The sequence below is a fragment of the Nuphar pumila genome, chromosome 15 (assembly GCF_984573655.1).
Source record: "Nuphar pumila chromosome 15, dmNupPumi1.hap1.1, whole genome shotgun sequence".
In the NCBI taxonomy this organism is placed as follows: domain Eukaryota; kingdom Viridiplantae; phylum Streptophyta; class Magnoliopsida; order Nymphaeales; family Nymphaeaceae; genus Nuphar; species Nuphar pumila.
Window position 1 is genome coordinate 81,967,237 of NC_143263.1, and position 19,636 is coordinate 81,986,872.

At 39.6% G+C, this 19,636-nt stretch overlaps 1 protein-coding gene and 1 pseudogene across 2 annotated transcripts; one reads left to right on the top strand and one right to left on the bottom strand.

The window, feature by feature from the left end:
* Window positions 1–220: 220 nt before the first annotated feature.
* LOC149815777 (WRKY transcription factor 6-like) lies at window positions 221–3,121 on the top strand. Of its 2 annotated transcripts, none has more exons than XM_089989423.1 (5): window positions 221–551; window positions 654–752; window positions 868–1,029; window positions 1,153–1,503; window positions 2,271–3,121. In XM_089989423.1, exons 1-5 carry the CDS (start codon window positions 297–299, stop codon window positions 3,015–3,017), a joined length of 1,614 nt encoding a protein of 537 aa, XP_089845549.1. In that variant the 5' UTR covers window positions 221–296; the 3' UTR covers window positions 3,018–3,121. The 2 variants fall into 2 exon arrangements, with proteins under 2 accessions (XP_089845549.1, XP_089845548.1); XM_089989422.1 differs by having other exon boundaries at window positions 223–551; window positions 1,150–1,503.
* A 5,140-nt stretch (window positions 3,122–8,261) lies between these two features.
* Window positions 8,262–12,428, bottom strand: LOC149815778 (chaperone protein ClpB1-like; annotated as a pseudogene).
* Window positions 12,429–19,636: the final 7,208 nt, after the last annotated feature.

A 19,636-nucleotide genomic window follows, 5' to 3' on the forward strand; every position in this document is an offset into this window, starting at 1 on the left:
CGGCGGGGGATCATATTCTCCATCCATCCATCCCACAGAGTTCGATTTCGATTAGAACGAATCCAACCGTCGATTGACTCCGTCGCCGCCTCCCCTGCTGCCGTGTGGCTTCCTTCCCTCCAGCTGTCACGTGACGCAGGTGTTGACGCCCCCTCCTCCCTTCCCCCCTTCTCCTTATAATTCCCGCTACCCTTCCTCCAAGAAAAGGCTTCACACTCCTCTTCTTCTCTGTAAAAAAAAAAAGGAAGCAAAATTCTATTCGAGCTTCTGTTGGTTGTTAGGATTTGCTGCTGTTGATGGACAAAGCCCGTGGGCTCGGCATCGCTTCGGAGTCAGGCGGGTTCTACGTGACAAAGCCCACCGCATTCGACCACTTCCACATCGCCAAGAGGAAGCGCGTTCCCAGCCCCGACGTCAACCGCGTCGTGGGCGAGATGGATTTCTTCTCCGACAAGATCCGCTCAGGTGCAACCGCCGGCCCTAAGGAGGTCGATTTCAGGGTCAAGAAGGAGGACGCCGGGGAACCGCTGGATCTCGATCGCAACGTTAACGTACGCGATTGAATCGATTGATCTCATTTCTACTACTTTTAATCATTCCCTTTCTTCGTTTGTTCTGGCTGAATTTACGGTTTGTTTCTCGATTTGAATCAGACCGGGCTGAGGCTTCTCACTGCGAACGCCGTCAGTGATCAGTCAAGCGTAGACGACGGTGCCTCGTTGGAGCGCAAAGAGAAGAAGGTGAAGAATGAGGTGAGCAAGCGTGTGTTATATACATACTAATTTAATCGATGGATGTTATCAAAATTATAAGCAATTAGATGCGGCGAAATCAACAAAAAAAATAAATTATGAATCTTGTTTGCAGATAACGATGCTCAAGGCAGAAGTTGAACTGGTGAACGAAGAGAACCAACGGTTGAGAGGCATGTTTCATCAAGTGAGCAACGAGTACAGGATCCTGCAGATGCAGGTTGCATCACTCATGCAGCAACGGGCCCATGTAAAAGCCAGTGGAGCTCAAGATCAGGTTTGAATTCTTTTCTTCCATCACAGGCATATTAATAATGAAAATGGTGAATTATTATCAACCCCATGATTCAATTAAAGGCCAAACTGATTGTTGGTGTCACCGCTATTGTTATCTTAGAAGGGAGCAGAAGAAGATATGATTGTTGATAAGATGGTAGAGGCTGAGGAAAGATCGATCATGCCAAGACAATTCATAGACCCCGGCCTGGCATCTGGCGCTGCAGACACCGAAGAAACATTGCAATCATCATCAGAAGATCGATCGATATCGCCTATCAATAACATGGAGGTGGTGTCGAAGGAGCTGCATAGCCCTGATCATCTGAGGGAGGAGAGCCCAGATAGAGCCACACCGGAATGTAATCACAAATCTCCTAAATTGTACCAGGACTCAAGGAGCATTGAGCAAGCTGCAGAGGCCACAATGAGAAAGGCTCGGGTCTCCGTTCGTGCAAGATCGGAAGCTCCAATGGTGAGAAACTATTTAATTTTGATCGTTCATACCTTGTTCGTATTAGTCGTTATTGACGTTGATAGGGCTTGATTATGAACATGATCATAGTTAATTAAGAATTAATTTATTCTGCTGTTAATTTATTTTATCGATTATCTTAAAAAAAGATAATTGATGATTTATAGATTGATGTAATGATAATTTCGACCCCATGAAGTTGGGATGATGGGTTATCAGAATTTTATTTGTTTTGTTTAGAACATGATTTTTCTCAATGAAACTTTGAAACCTAAAAGAAGAAATGAAACCCATTGAACATGATGTTTTTTTAAGAAAAACACTTTCAAAAATTGTATGGATCCAATTTTATCAGATCTAGGATTTGTATCACATTGAGTCTTGAATTTGAATCCTAAAGTTAACTATACAGTACATTTATTTTTAAGGATGAAAATCTCATAAGTAATTTAATTTTTTTTACTTCATTTTATAATACCCAAACCAATTTAAACACACATAAATTATTTGCTGAATTTTTAGCTCATTTTTCATATGGTTTCTTTATGTTTTTTTTAATGCAAAACTTATTATTTAATGATTTTTGTAGTTTTATGTATTGGAAACTATGGTGGTGGTGATGATGATGATCAGAATGAGATTTAGCCATTAATTTTTTAGCTTTTTTTTTCGATTTTACTTCAGAAAGAGTTTTATTCATTAAAAACGATGTTTAATTAGTGATAATTTATAAGTTATGACTTAAAATTTGGTTTCTGCTGTTGCAGATAACAGATGGATGCCAATGGAGAAAATATGGTCAGAAGATGGCCAAAGGAAACCCATGTCCAAGGGCATACTATCGCTGCACCATGGCAGCGGGCTGCCCGGTGCGCAAACAAGTGCAAAGGTGTGCAGAAGATAGAACAATTCTGATAACAACTTATGAAGGGAACCACAATCATCCTCTTCCTCCGGCAGCCATGGCCATGGCATCCACAACATCGGCCGCCGCGTCCGTGCTGCTCTCCGGATCAATGCCAAGTGCCGATGGGATCATGAATTCAAACTTCTTGGCTCGAACCCTTCTGCCATCCTCATCAGGCATGGCTACCATCTCGGCCTCGGCTCCATTCCCCACTGTTACCCTCGATCTCACACAGACACCAGCACCATTAGGATTTCAAAGACCTGCTTCTGCGCCTTTCAATCTTCCATTTGGCAATGCAACCCAACCATTTGCAGCTGCACCGCCAGTGGCCCAGTTGTTTGGGCAATCCATCTACAACCAATCTAAATTCTCCGGACTGCAAATCTCCAGCGGCCTCGAAGCGGCGGTAATGGCACAATTGGGACACCAACAGAAGCAAGGCCCATCCTTGGCAGAAACAGTGAGTGCCATAACAGCTGATCCCAACTTCACAGCAGCATTGGCAGCGGCAATCACTTCAATCATTGGCTCACAACAAAATACCCACCAAAGCAACCCCACCAACAGCAACAGCACTGGTTCCTTGCAGCAAAATCTTGGGTAGTTGAAGCCAATTGATGCTTTGTTATCACTATTACTATAAATGTTATCATAATAATTCAGTTTTTTTTATGTTCATTTTTTAAGGAAACAGCTCCCATTTCTCCATTCTTTCATTTCATGAATTTGCATGGAATAAAAATGGTACTTTTTTTTTCTTTTTTGGTTTTCAAAGAAGAAAAATTATGTATAGATTGTTACGTATACCAGCGATAGGATGGTGTCTTTTTGTTACCATGTATGGGCATTGTGTAGACTGTAGATAGGAGGAAAAGTCATCTTTAACTTTTCTTCCATCCCTTTTCTTGTTGCTATTAATAACGACGACCGTTTCTTCTTCTTTTTTGTTTCTTTTTGAAACTTCACGTCTTTAACCCAGTGGAAGGATAAAGCAACCTGCACACGAAAGAGGCTGGAAATCTCATATTTGCATTTTCTTCTTTGTTAAGGAATATATATAGAGAGAGAGATCTAGGGATGGCAGTGGACCGGGGGATAACGGGCCCCGCCCCACCTCACCCCGTTTGAACCGGGGATGAAGGGCATGAAACGAGGATAGAGGCAGGGATGAAGGTTAAAATCTATTCCCGTGCAGGGATGGAGGCAGGGATGGACTTACGCTTTCTCACGCCCGCCCTATCCCCATCTCAATCCCCGCCTTTCCCCGCCCCGTCCCCAATCCTTAGAGGAATGATTATAGACCGAGGGGAAATGGAACCCCGCTCCGCCTCATCCCTGTTTGGACTCGGGATGGAGGACATGAAATGGGGATGGAGGTGGGGTTGGAGGTTAAAATCCATCCCCATGCAAGGATGGAAGCCGGAATGAATGTTCAGATTTTGAAACGGGGCGGGGGTGGAGACCTTCTCCCCCACCCCGGTCCACTGTCATCCCTATAGAGATCTTCTTGGTCAAGGAATATTGGTAGAGTTCTTATTGGTCAAAGAATATTGAGAGAGAGTTGATAAGCACAATGATATGGCAGCGCATTGACCGGGAGCATGGAAATCGAGATGGTGCTTTTTCTAATTAGATAGTCAAACAGAACTAATACTTGAAAAATGGATTCCGTCATACGACACATGATGTGAGATCCATCATATGTCGATCCTAGCCGCCCAAAAGTAGACTAATCGTAGCGTCCAGACGATGAGTCAATTGGATGGCTAGGATCAACAACATATGGTGATGAGATATACGTCGTAGGATAATATCCTTTGTGGAAAAGTTGAATGGTTAGGATTAATTAGTCCACATCCTCACTCTAGAATGTAACCAGTCATAGCCGTCCAGATGCACTTATTGGATGGCTAGGATCAACATATAATGCTGACAATATCATGCCCAGCGTCAAATGTCGTAGGATAGCTAGGATCCTTTCTTGGAAAATCTAATCCCAGCTGATTCAAAATTTTACAATTGTGGGTATGACTTTCCCACCCCGACTAGAGGAACCGATCTGGTCTAAGAATCCTCCATGGACAACCAGGGGAATGGATACAACCAATGTTGTCAGTTTCGTTGCGGTTTTAACACGTGTCACATTCTAATTGACACGTAATATTTTTAATTATTTTTGGCCGATTCGAAACGATTCACTTGAGTATCGGTATCGGATTCAGCTGAATCGTTCACCAAACGATACAGGGACAACATTGGATACAACTCAGTTGGGTAGCTGATTGTCCAGTCGTGGGTCTAATTTCTGATTACGTATCACCATAATATTATATCACGTAAAAACCATTAATTTCTTATACTATACACAATGCACCAGCGTCATAAGGGTGGGGAGTCAAAAGTCAATCCCCTCACAGACCTTCATTTTTCGTCACCATCATCTCTCAGCTATGACTAGGGATGGCAGTGGGGCGGGGTGGGGGACAAGGTCTCCACCCCCGCTCCGCCTCAAGATTTTATCCTCCACCCCCGCCCCACCTCCCTGTCGGGGATGGATTTTATCCTCCACCCCCGCCTTCATCCCCATTTCATGTCCTCCATCCCCGGTTCAAACGGGAATGAGGCGGGGCGGGGAAAAGTGCACGTCCATCCCCGCCTCCACCCCCGGACAGGGAAGGATTTTAACCTTCGTCCCCGCCTCCATCCCCGTTTCATACCCTTCATCCCCGGTCCAAACGGGGCGAGGCGGGGCGGGGCCCCGCTTTCCCCGGGTCCACTGCCATCCCTAGCTATGACTTTGTTCATTTTTTTATTTCCTCGTCATGGAAATAGAAGTCGTGGGGGAGTTTTAATGAGTCTATTCAATGTGCATAATTAAAGAAGTAGGAAGAAAATCGATTTCAACATGACTTGCTTCCAAACCCAAGTCTGTTGGCATATCATATCATATATTATGATGTATGATAAAATGAGAGATACTTATAAGAATTGAAGACATTAGAGTCGTGCTAATATTGTAATCATCTTGAAGGAGAAGCCCCAGTCTATTTCGTGAATAGAATATTAGATGAATCTCTTAATAATTGAGTAATATGTGGTTTTGGTTCTTGAAGTGGAAAAGAAGTGCCGTTTCTCAAGGCTGAGCTATTGGTGAAAAAAAAAAAGAGTAATTGCTTTGGTTAATCTCTGATCGCGAGATTTTAAATCTCGCGATAATATCATGAGAAATTGCCTGAAAGTTTAATTAAAGTGGCAATTTCTAGCAAGATTTTCAAAAATATCGAGATTTTTTTTGGCAAAACATAAATATCATGATTTAACCGTGATATTTACATTTTAAACGGCTATTTATCATGAAAAAATCATGTGTTTTTTACTTTTAAATATTTTTTTATTTATATTTTCTTATAAAAAGTATTTTTTATATATTTTTAATTTATTTTTATCACCGAGATTTTGCAAAAAAATGCAAGATTTTCAAAAAAAAAAAAAGAACTCATGAATTTTTTACTGAAAAAAAAAATGTGAGAAAAACTTTTGTCACTATGATTCCAATGACCACCAGATTTTCATTACTAATTAATTTTCATATTTCAAAACAGCCCCACAAAATTTTAACAAGGTTTTAGCAAGTAAGATCATGACTTAACTCCCATTAAGTTGAGGAACATGATCCAGACCGATGTTGTGATCAGTATGGGTATCGGCCCTGTATCGTTTGGCCGATAACGATACTCAAGTGAATCGGCCAAAAAAATAATTAACAAATATTACGTACCAATCAGAACCTGACACTTGTTAAAGCCATTAAAATGAATGCATCTCAATAAGGGTAAAATAGTATCTTTACCATCATAATCAACATTAAGAGGATTAAATCAAGCAAGGTAAGGGTGTCAATGTGTTGGGTTTAACCCAAACCCGACCTATACCAAACTTGGTTAGGGTCAGGGTTTAGTGAATCTGGGTCAGATTCAAAGGATCCGATTAATAATATAGCCCGGGGTGGTTTATGAAATTTCATACCAGACCCAGCTCGAGTTTCAACTAAGATTCGCAACTTTTCAATGTAAAAAAGGAAAACATATTATTTTACCAAGTATATATGGTCCAGGTCTGGTTCATGTAATCCTTATAGCTCCCAGGTATGGTTTCTCTTATGGACCGGAGTCCGAACCGATACTAGCATATTAAATCAAATCTGGGTTTAGTCCCACCAGAGTCTGAACCAAACCCGATCCGTTGACAACCTTAAAGCAAGGTAGGAAAATGGGATATCTTCACCCGCATAAAAAGTTTTGAGGAATATTTGAAAAATATGAAAACTGACAAAAAGTTTGGTTGTCACTAAGCTATAAAAAATAATTTATTTGCCTAAAATGGCTTTGCTCATCTAACAGGGAGGACTTGTGAATATCACCAAATTGACGGGATGTCACCAGTTCAAAACCCACAGCACGTCTTTTGTTGAAGGTAGAAGCTGGGTGTACTTCCTAGTAGAAAGGGGGAACCTGAAGGGTTCTACCCAGTGTTGTCAGTATCGGTGTGTATTAGCTTGAATCGGCTGATATGTCACATCACCAGAAAATAGATATGATACTGACCTGAATCGGCTATTTTTAATAAATATAAAAATAGCTTAAATTTAATTTTTATTATTATTTTAATGGCTTTAACATGTGTCACATTGTGATTGACATGTAATATTTTTTTAATTAGTTTTCGCGGATTCAGAACGATTCACTTGAAAATCGGTATCGACCAGTTCACCTGAATTGTTGGCCAAACGATACAGGTCCGATTCCGATACTGACAACATTGGTTCTACCAACTGAAGGCCTGTGCAGTCAGCATAGTGACAAATATTGCGAGATTTATGAAAAATCTCGCGATAATATCGCGAGAAATTGCCTGAAAGTTTAAAACAGCAATTTCTCGTGACATTTTCAAAATATCTTGAGATTTATGAAAAAACATAAATACCGTGATTTAAACACGATATTTACGTTTTAAACGGTTATTTATTGTGATTTAAAAGTGATATTAATAAATTTTATTAATATTTTCTTATAAAAAATCATTTTTATATTTTTTATTGCCAAGATTTTGCCGAAAAAAATGCGAGATTTATGGATTTTTTTCAATTTCTCGTGAGTTTTTGAAAAACGAAAAATTTCCGATAAAAACTTTTGTCACTATGGCAGTCAGTAATGTGGTTTTTTCTCCTTGCCCTAACCAAAAGACAAAGTTTTTTTCCAAGATCCAAGCCAGTCGTTGCTGTCAAAAGTCTTGAAAAGTCACCTGAATTTTGGTTGAATTCTAGCACAAAATAAACTTGTTAAGGGTGAGAATACCATGTCAATTATGTGGGCACCTACTACCCTAGACATTTTCATTCATTGTTGGTGCAGTGTGAACCTGATTGTTAGGCAAGTCCAATAGCTGGATCCCAGCCTAGCTAGCTTGCACGGCTTGTCTAAAGGGTAGGTCGAATATTTTTTAGGGTTGTCAGCATAAGGGATGCAAATGGGTTGGATATGGTTCAGGTCAGGTTTGACCTGACACTAGATCCAGTTTCCAAAGAGTGGGCCTGGTTTTAGACCCAGATTCGACTAGGATCTTACAATGAAATTCTAAGAGCCAGTGATACTGGATTTAGAGAGAAATGTGTAAAATTTGTTGATTTTCAAGTGAAAAATGATATACGGGTTGAGTTAGACCTGATCCTAACCAAGAAAACCATATATGCTTATCCTATTGCAACCGGGATCTGAATATGCCTAACTGTATCCATTGTGGATCAAACCCAGATTCTGTTAAATACTATCTGGATCTGGAGGAGGTGGGATCAGGTTTGGACCCATGACAGCACTCCAGCCAATTTGCATCCCCAGTCATCAGGTTTGGCAGAGTCCAAGTAGGCCTGACAATGGGTCAGGTTTATCTCAGGTACTCGACCTAAACATAGATTCAGGGTATGGGCATAAAAAGTACTGATCCTAATGTTATTCAGATCAACCCAAGACTGAACCAGGTAGCATGTGGGTCAAGTTTGTGTTATAATTTTTGCCATCTATCCCACCCAATCCGGCTGACCCAAGTGCGCGTGTGCACGTGTGTGTGTGTGTGTGTGTGTGTGTGTGTGTGAGAGAGAGAGAGAGAGAGAGAGAGAGAGAGAGAGAGAGAGAGAGAGAGAGAGAGAGAGAGCTAAAACCAGTGTACTATGTTTTTCAAAATAATGCAACTCAATCATGACATGAGGATCCATACTTATACGAAAATTGGGCCCCCCTTCAAGTAGGGGTGGCAATCGTGTCGGGTTGGCGGGTCAGCATACCTCAACCGGAACCCGACTCGTTTATTAAACGGGTTGGCTGTGGCAAACACGAACCCGGCCCGTTTAATAAACGGGTAACCCGACACGACCCACCAACCCATTTAATAAATGGGTTGGGTCGGGTAAACGGGTTCTCAGGTTGGCGGGTTGACGGGTCGGGTTGGCAGACGGGTTGACGGGTTGGCGGGTTGACCCACCCGCCTAACCCATTTATTAAACGGGTCAGCCGGGTTGGCATACCCCCAACCCGAACCCGACCTGTTTAATAAACGGGTTAGGCGGGTCGACCCATTTATTAAACGGGTTGGCTTAAGCCCAACCCGAACCCGCCTAAGAGGCGGGTTGGGGGGTCGTGTCAGGTTTTGCCACCCCTACCTTCAAGCAAATGAAGACAATTCCTATACATGAGAAACTAGTGATGTATGAGCAGGTTGGATGCATCTTCCAACTGCACATTGAATTTTGCACTTTTAAAACAGAGTAGAGTTCAATTCTAGCAATGATTGCAAACATTAGAGTAGAGTGCCAAAAAAAATCACCATGGATAAACATATCAAGTGATTAATACGTATCCATAAGTCATAGTAACTGTACAAGACAATGATCACTTTAATAATGTAATGGCCTAACTCTGGAAACAACTTTCCGATTCAAAAAGTACAAAGCTATACCTAATTGTTCCAAGTCCTCAGGTTTAGAAGTTCCATTCTTCTTTGTTGGGGATTCTTTTTTTTTTTTTTGGTAGTCAAGCTGGGGTTAGGCTTCTTTGTGGGGGATATTGATTTGTATTTGCATTCCAAACTTGAAATGTTATCCAGCACATTTGATTGGAGGCTGCCATTTGAATTGGTGGACTCCCCATTTCTCAGTGCAGTGTAGAACAAGTCCTTGCTTCCTGGTACAGCATTTATATACACTGTTGAATCCTCATTGATCTCATCACTAATGAGCATTCCGGCAAGTTCTGTCACCACCTTCTTCAAAAACCATCTTTGAATTGGTCGCACCCCATATGCCTGCATCATCAAACAAACAGGATTATTGACTTCTAGGATTAGCGCTTAGAAAGGAAAAAGAAAACGGGCACAAAAGAAGATGTAGAAGGCATGTTTTGGAATTCAGTATGATAACTGCAAGAGATAACACAAAGATGAATATAATTACATTATATGCTTCATCCAATACAATGTGTAACATTGCATCAGACACAGCTAAAGCAATTCTTCTATCTGACAGACGGCAAGCTATATCCTTAATCTGCAGCTTTGCCACTTCTCTTGCTTGCTCTCACAAAAGAGGATCAAATACCACAATCTGGTAGAGACGGTTCAGTAATTCTGGACTGAAATGCCTCTTGACCTGAGACATTCACAACGTAGAGTATCATTAACCAGCATTCCAAAGAAGCTTTTCAAATGATCACTTTAGTATGCAAAAAAGTTGCACCTCTCATTACCTCCTGCATAACTTGACCTCTTGCAGTTTGCATAAAAGCTTGACTATCTAATGTAGACAGGTAGTGCTGTACACCAAGATTTGAAGTCATGATAGTGAAAGTGTTGGCAGGTCAGTAGTTCTTCCTTTTCCATCCGTCAATCGACCACCGTCAAGTAACTGAAGAAGGGTGTCGAGGACAAGTATCTGCCTTCTCAACCTCATCAAAGAGACACTGTAAGGGCCCGTTCTGATGGCCTCTGTACCGTTTCCATAGCCATCACACCTACTCAGTAAAACAAAACCTCTGTCAAAAAATGCATTCAAATAAGATTAATAATTTTGAACATTAAACAATGGATCTGGGATTAACTTGTGACTTGGTATGCTAAAAACTAACCCAGGTGACGAGCCAATCCGTCGTGTGACCGACTGCTTTGACACATACTCAGACATATCAAATTGTATTAATAACTTTTCGTCATGAAAGAGCTGATCAGCAAGTGCTTTTGCAACCTCTGTCTTGACAACACCCGTAGGACCAAGGAACAGGAAGGAACCTGCAGGCTGTTTAGGCCTGCCTAAGTCGGCACACGATCTCAATATTGCTTGCGCAATCACAGCAATGGCATGATCTTGACCCACAACTCTCATGTGCAATCTCTCTGAAAGGTCCATTGGCATCTCTTTTACACATTTCCCGTCTTACAACTGGAATGATAATCCAGCGGCTCAAGACCTGCATGACCATAAGAATATTTCTGTATTCAGATGATGTGTGTGTGTTAGAAAGCAATGCAGATAACAAAGAAGATTCAACTGCAAAATTGGCCAGAGGCTCTCCAGACATGCTTCTCATTATCTTGCACACATCAATTTCATTACCTTATTATGCGTTATTATCTCGTCAGTCGCATCAAATTTATAGTTCAAATCCATGGGGAAGTCCATATCTTGTGCTGAACAATACAAACCACTGAGCACTTGGCAGTTCCATGTGTCCATCTGAATCAAACAGGTGACTCGTTATTTCAATGAATCATTTTTTGGGCAGAAGATTCTTTTCAGGGAAGCATACTAGTAGACTAGAAGTGGATTACCTCTGCAATTTGTTCTGCACACACGGTCATGGTTGACATCAATTCCCTGCTGCTAGTGTTTTGCAGTCTATTTATTGCAGTGTCAAGAATTCAAACTACATGTTGCTTCAGAAAATCAATTGATGGAAAATCCATTTCTGCTTCATCTGATTTAAGTGGTATTATGTAGTCATCAGGCGCCTGCCTAAACCTTTGAAGCACAGCGATACCTTCTCGCTTCTGTTGACATCCTGCAACGAAATGTTGCAACTTTGCACTAACATCATCCATCTCCTTCCGAACCTAAAATTTGGCAAAAAAATGCATAATTCAACCATGTTTATAAATGAACATAGAGTTCCAACTAGTTAATGAAAAGCTCACATTTACCTCTACGAGTCGAGTTTCTTCAGCTTGGTTTTCCTTCTTTTCCAATGATGTAGTTTGGATTACAGTCGGGGTTTTTTCAGTTCACGATTATTAATCTCTTTGGGAAGGCAATTCAATTGAAGTCTCCTATTAATGCAAGCTTCATCAAGAAGACGGCGCCCTGAACAAGGAATCACAAAAGAAACTGTATTTTGAAATAAACTAAAATTTACTAAAAGCAAACAAATCAGCATTAATGACATTCTTCAAGCTTATAAATTGGTTTATTATGAAGCTCCAATGTAAGCTTATATTAAAAATACCAGTAATATATCTGCTTGAGAGTTGAACAGCAGAGACTAATGCTTTGTCATCAATAAAGACATTATGATGTATATATTTTCTCTTTAATCCTCTGAGTATACCATTTGTATCTGCAATAGTGGGTTCAGCTACGTAGACTTGGCTCAAACGCAGCATCTTTCTCAACATAATTTCTGTACTCATGATTGTAGTATCACAAATGCAACAAAATTGGCCTCGAGCTAATGCAGGCTTCAACAATTTTGAAGCGTGCATGAGTGTTTCCCTAACTCTACCTACTTACCTACAGCAAAGTAGGTATCCTTAGCTGTTGAAAAAGAAACAGCTCAAGAGTAGAGCCTGAATCATAATCACAAAGTTATGTAAATGAAGGGACATGCTCCAATCACAGATGGATTTCAAAGACAATAACTTTGCCGTTGGCAGCTTCCACTTCCCTTATCACTTCTTTGAGTTTAGCTCCCTCAACCATGGTTTTAAAACTCGTTGACTCATCACTCGGCTCGTGCTTGAGTGACCCGTGACTCGGCCGGTCAACTCGGTGTTAACTTTATATTTTATATAAAATATATAAATATATGTATATTATATATATATATATTATAGTATTTTATCAATATATTATATATAATATGCATTATGTAATATTTTTATAATATATTTAATGTATAATTTTATTAATATATGTATAACTATATTTTTATATATAATATACATAATATTTATATTATATTTTATATAATATATGTAATTATATATAAAACATATTATACATGTACATATATGCATGACTCCCCGGTCATCTCAATGACTCGGCCGAGTTTTGTACAAAACAAGTTTGTACTCGTTTTTGACCCAGTGACTGGAAGATCCGGGCCGAGTTAACTGAGTCACTGGGTTGACCCAGCGAGTTTTTAAACTATGCCCTCAATCAATGATCCCACATCCCATGCAAAAATCTTGACATCGTATCACTGAAACCAAAAGTAGTAAAACTAGGGAATTAAAAATTGCTTGATGCTGTAAATTTAATTTGAATCTGAGGTGCAAAAGGAACAACCTAATAAGAAGAATAAAGTGTTAAACCAATAATTCTCCCTCTTACCAAACAAGATTCCTTGTCCTCGTAGCGCTGTAATGTTGTTAAAGGGACACCATCAAATGCTTTCTCCAATAGTTGACAAAACTTAGCTTGGTTTCAAGTGTGTAACAGTGCCTAAGGGCACGTTTTATAATGAAAAGGTTCTTTTACACATTTAAAATCAAGCTAAAAGTTGCATGATATATCTGTTGGGTTGGGTTAGATCCATCCTCATTTGGGTGACCTACCTCTTGAGTCTCTCTTGCACTTGCAAAGAGTCAAATGTAGTGTAACTGATGGAAGGCTATTTTTTATCATGTTTTAAGTACCTATAGTCTTTTATTCCTTGTGCAGTGAGAAAATGAGAATGACAGAGGTTCCTTTACATACTGGGGGTTGTGAGAGAGAAAGAAGCAGAAGACTTCTTTAGCATAAAGGAGAAATTCTTGTATGCACAGAGAGTGAATCCTCAAGCTCAAGAACTTGAAAAGATAGAAGTTCTCTAGTTTGGGAGTAGGGCTGGTTAATGAACCGAGCAGCTTGTAACTTTGCTTGGTTTGGCTCGTTACGAACTCATTCATGATCAGTTTGTATAGCTGGTGAGTCGAGCCATGAGCAACTTGTTTAGCTTAAATGAGTCAAGCATGAACAGAGTATGGTGTTCGGCTTGTGTATATATATATATATAGAGAGAGAGAGAGAGTAATGGGTAGCTGCTAAATGAAATATGCTAAATGAGTTTTTCATGTTTTTTTCATTTTATTTTTAAATTCTGACCGAACAGATGTGATCTATGTACTTGATTTTATAGGGATCAGCTCTTGAAGTGTTTGATTCTGACACATGGGTGGGTTTTTATAAGGTTCAAAAAATCAATGGTTTAAAATCTTTGTGAATTTTCAAGGCTCCAAATATCATTTTTTTCATGGAAAACACATGATCCAGGTGTGAATTTCTCGTAAATCGACCATGCCTAATACATCTATGAGGTTGGAACTCCAAAAAAAATACTGAAAGAGCAAAAAAAACCAGGATTCACAAAAAACATATACATAAAATATAAACTATTAAGTATAATATATAAAATATATATATTCTGAGATGAGCCCGCTCATGTTCGGCTTGTCTCATTCAAGGAAGAGTCGAGCTCAAGCTTAGCTAGGCTAAACACAAACACAAGCTGAGTCATAAGCTCAATCCACTGGTAAACTAGCCGAGTCTGAACATGCCCTGTTCAGTTCATTCAGCTTGTTTACTGGCCCTATTTGGGAGCTTAACAAGAAAATATCCAAACCTAATTTCACATAGAAGATTTCTTATGATAAACTTTGGGTTTTCCTTCTTTTTTAGAAGAGGGGTTTTCATGCAAAAAGTTGCGTTCTTTCTCCCTTATTTGATTTCTTTTATTCTTTGCTACTTCTATTGCATTGTATATTTGTCTTGGTGGAGGTGGTTGCATAAGATTTAGCATATTTAGAGATTTATGTGATATTGCCTTCAAAGCTGGGTTATAGAAAACTCAAACTCGTTTCCTAGGAAATTGTTTCCTAAACTAGAAACCTTGCATTTTCGAAAGGAAAATTCTAAAAATGCATAGGAAACCTGCTTTCATTTAGTGTGAAACCCTTTTCACATCACATGGAAAATCTGTTTGCTTTATTTGGGAAACTTGTTTTTCTTATTTGGGAAACATGCTTCTGTACATTTTTTGTAAGTTTTCCTTAAATAAAAGATTTCTTTTCCCAATGAAAATTTGAGATATATGTGTTATTCAAAAATTTAAATTTCTTGTTTTAGTTCTAATCAATTTAATCATATGTTTTGTAAAAGATTATTAATTCTTACTATTTATCATAATATTAGTAAAAAGTAAAGTTTATATAAACTTATACTTTGTGTGCATATTGTTCACATTTGCACTTTTGCTCTACACAGGAGTGCGCACACACACACACACAATATATATATATATATATATATATATATATATATATATATATATATAATGTGTTTCTTAGACCCCCTTTTTTGTTAGGTCTCGATAGGCCCCTTCCAAAAACATAGTTTTGAGTATTTTTTCTCACTTCTAACACCCTAGATGTGATCTATATGTTTTGTTTAGTGGGAACTGGCTTTCGGATCGACAAAATTTGACCTGTGTATAGGTTTTTTATTGACCCAAAATCAATGGCTATGAAGGTATCAATTTTTCTTGTCTCATAAAACATGTTTTTTCATCAAAAAAACATGATCCAAGTGTTGATTCCTACTAAATCAAGCATGCTAAACACATCTAACGGTTCAGATCTATCATAAAACACTTAAAACCTATAAACCTGGTAGTGACTTGCTCTCGCTCCTGCATATGCACTTCACCATGGATGTAGGTTTACCTCAAACCAAACCACATAAAATTACGAGCCTTGTGGGGTGCGTGTGAATGTGTTTGTATCTAGTTTTTACAAGCATACATACCCTTAACAAGATTGTAACGTAAAGGCATTAAAACCTAGATCAACCAATGTATTTAAAAGACTATGCCAAATGAGATTGAGAGGCTTAGTATCGCATACACGGGGACTTCCTTTCTTGCAATCCTCTAAGTGATGCCCTCGACGATCACCATCTTGGCGACGTCAGGTTCTCGGACAAGAACTGGATTGTTCTTGGTCCTCCTCAATAGTATTCCTATAACCTGATTGATCTCTTCATCTCTGCCAACAACCGAATCGAGCTTCACTGCATATTCAGTGAGATCCCTAACATGCTTCTTCAAATTTTTGCAACTCTTTAGGGCGATTGACGGGTGCGCCATCGACTATCGTTCCTCCATTTCTCTTTCTCTTCAAAGAAACCTTTCCTGCAGTACTACTCAACCTCCCAACCTCCGCTTTAACTTTATCTGCACTTGTTCCAACATGACCAAGAACAACACTCATCTTGGGATCGTTAAGAAGGCTCAAGATCAAGTCACCAATGCCGCTGCCAAGTTTTTCGACGATGAGAACTCACTCTATCATGTTGTTCAATGCCAAGCTCATGGACAACTGATCAGAAGCCAGAGAAAGTGGCAGCAGCCATCTTTTAGAGTTGTTGCCTGAGTTGAGCTTAGAACGATCTTGGGGATTGAGGATTCCTGCAAGCATTAGAAACAGATCGGTTGAGAAGGCTGGGATGAGAGTCGGAAATGATGAGCACCAAGGCAAGGTGTAGTGGGTTGCACTCTGCATGGCTAAAACTGGCAGCAACCTCAAACGCTTTCACCTGAACTCCAATAGTCTTTGGCTTCATTGTCACCACTGCCCAACAATGCATGGTATAACTAAAATCTGCAGAGAGAAGGGAGTTATGCAAACTTAAAAGCAAAGATATGGCAAATGAATGGATCATACACATCAAGTGGTTAATATATAATCTTGAGGTTTCTTTATTGGGGATACAAATTACAAAGTCATTTGGGCGATGCATGCCAATTGGCAAATAGGGATGTAACCCGATATCCGACCGATTAGTCGGATTCAGTATTAATTTTACATTGAAATTCGAATCTGAGTAAAACCCAAGTCTGACTAAGATCTGAATTTGATTAAGTGAAAGTCAGATCTGGATTCAACTTCAAATCTGATTAGGTTAGACTGGATTAAGTCAGATTCAGTAATACTTAGATCCAACCCAAATCCGACTAGTTGACCTCCCTAATGCCAAAGAACTACTTCTCAAAACCTAAGGAAAACAAAAAGAGGAAAACAACATTTTAAGAAGTGTAAAATGCCAATACCATAACTAATTGAGTGTTGGCTAAACAATTCAAATTCGGATTTAGATCCAGATAGCGAAAAGCACATACTAAATCCGATCGAGGATGTGCTTGAAGGAATCCGCCACGAGCCTCGGTGATTGATTACAGGAGAATTGCAGACTAGTCTGACGTGAGGGACTGGGCGAGGCACAACAGGGAGATCTGGAAGTGCCTGACATCCATGGCGAGCTCCTGCGCGCCCACCTGCACTTCGTTCATCTTGTACGTGATCTTCTCTGGGTGTTAAAAGTATTAGTTTTTAGTTCGTTAATAAGTACTATTGTTTAGGAGTTTGTTGTTTGTTTGACTTATCTGATTACCACATTTTTTAGAAGTTGTTAAGCGTGGGCTGTTTTTTTTCTTTCTGTTGCTTTATAAAGCCATTAATATAGATGTTTCAGTTGATCAAATAAATGAGTTTATTCTCCCAGTATTGATTGCATATTGAGTTATACATTCTTATGTTCAACATTTGGTATCAGAGTCTCTTAGCGGGGGCCTGATCAACTAGAAAATCAACAGTCTTTTCAGTTTGATAGCAGTGATATGACGACAAAGAGCAGTTTTGTGCAACCATCGATTCCAAAGCTGGATGGACATTATGATCACTGGTCTATGTTGATGGAAAACTTTCTCAGATCAAAAGAATATTGGAATTTGGTGGAACAAGGGATTCCTGCAGCAGCGGAAGGAGTGGTTCTCTTAGGACAGAAGAAAGAATTTAAAGATCTTAAACTGAACGATTTGAAGGTAAAAAACTATCTCTTTCAAGCCATAGATCGTCCAACTCTAGAGACCATTTTGAAGAAAGACTCAACCAAGGATATTTGGGACTCCTTGAAGCAGAAGTACCAGGGAACAACACGAGTCAAACGTGCACAGTTGCAAGCTCTTCGCAAGGAATGGGAGGTTCTTCACATGAAGATGGGAGAATTTGTGACTGACTACTTTGCTCGTGCTCTAATAATAGCCAACAAGAAGAGAATCCATGGTGAGAAGATGGCAGACATTGATATTATAGAAAATATCCTAAGATCCATGACTTCTAAGTTTGACTACATAGTTTGCTTGATTGAGGAGTCAAATGATCTAGATTTTTTGTCCATTGATGAGTTACAAAGTAGTCTCTTAGTGCACGAGCAACACATGAATGGCCATGCTTTTGAGGAAGAACAAGCATTGAAAGTCATGCATGATGAAAGCTTTGGCAGCAGAGGAAGAGGACATGGCGGCTTTCAAGGATGAGGTAGAGGAAGAGGTCGATAAGGATATGATAGATCCACTATAGAATGTTACAACTACCATGGATTAGGACATTACCAGTATGAGTGTTCTAAGAAGGAGAAGGAAACAAAAGCAAATTACGCAGAAGCCAATGAAGAGATGTTGTTAATGGCTTATGTAGATGAGTAGGAAGCTAAAAAGGAGGAGATTTGGTTTCTTGACTTCAGATGCAGCCAGAGGCGTAGCTAGGGGGGGGCAGGACTGGGTTGTAGCCCAGTCCTGCCTCCCGAAACAATTAATTTTTTTTTTTTAAAAGCCCAGTCCTAGCCCAGCCCTGATTCCATATGAAATAGATTTTTATCCATTTTTTAGCCCAGCCCTGACTGTAGCAAATAGTTTCATTTGTCCATATGAAATAGATTTTTATTAATAATTGTAGCCATTTTTTATTTTATCTCAAAAAAAAAAAATTTGGGGGACGCTGCCCCCGAACCCCCGACCATCACACAATTTTTTTTTCTACACCCCTGTTTGCCCCCCCCCCTCCCCCCCCTCGCATGAATCCTAGATACGCCCCTGGATGCAGCAACCACATGTGTGAGAAGAGAGAACTTTTTTCAACCATTGATGAAAAGTTTAGTCAAACTGTGAAGCTGGGCAACAACTCAAACATAGCTGTGATGGGCAAAGGAAATGTAAAGTTTCAAGTGAAGGAGATTGTGCAAGCAATCATAGAGGTATTTTATGTACCAGCTCTGAAGAACAATTTGCTGAGCATCGAATAGCTACAAGAAAGAGGTCTTACAATTCTTATACAACAAGGAGGGTGTAGGATTTATCATCCTGACTCCTCCTGACAGAGGGTTGATCATAGAAACTTTAATGGCATCAAATAGAATGTTCACTTTACTTGTTCAGTCTCTTCCCAAGGAACAAGCCTGCTTCAAAGCTATTACAGAAGATCCTACATGGCTATGGCATTGCCGATATGGGCATCTAAGTTATGGAGGACTAAAGACACTCCAGGAGAAGGACATGATGCAAGGATTGTCTAAACTCAAAACTCCCACAAAAATATGTGAAGGTTGTTTGATAGAGAAACAACAAAGAGATCATTTTCCTAAAGAAAGCATGTGGAGAGCATCTCAAATTCTTCAACTAGTGCATACTGACATATGTGGACCGATCACGCCTATCTCCAACAGCAAAAAGAGATATTTGATCAGCATCATTGATGATTTTAGTCGAAAAACTTGGATTTTCTTCTTGGCTGAAAAATCAAAAGCATTCCTTGTCGTTAAAAGGTTCAAGAGTATTGTTGAGAAAGAAACAGGTGTGTACTTATAGGGCCTAAGAACTGATCAAGGTGGTGAATTCACATCCAAAGAATTCACTAGCTTCTGTAGTGAGAATGACATTCAAAGGCAACTAACAACGGCCTACACTCCGCAACAAAATGGTGTTGCGGAGAGGAAGAACAGGACCATTATGAATATGGTTTGATGCATGCTGACAAAGAAGAAGATACCAAAAACTTTCTTGCCAGAAGCGGTAAACTGGACTGTTCATATCCTCA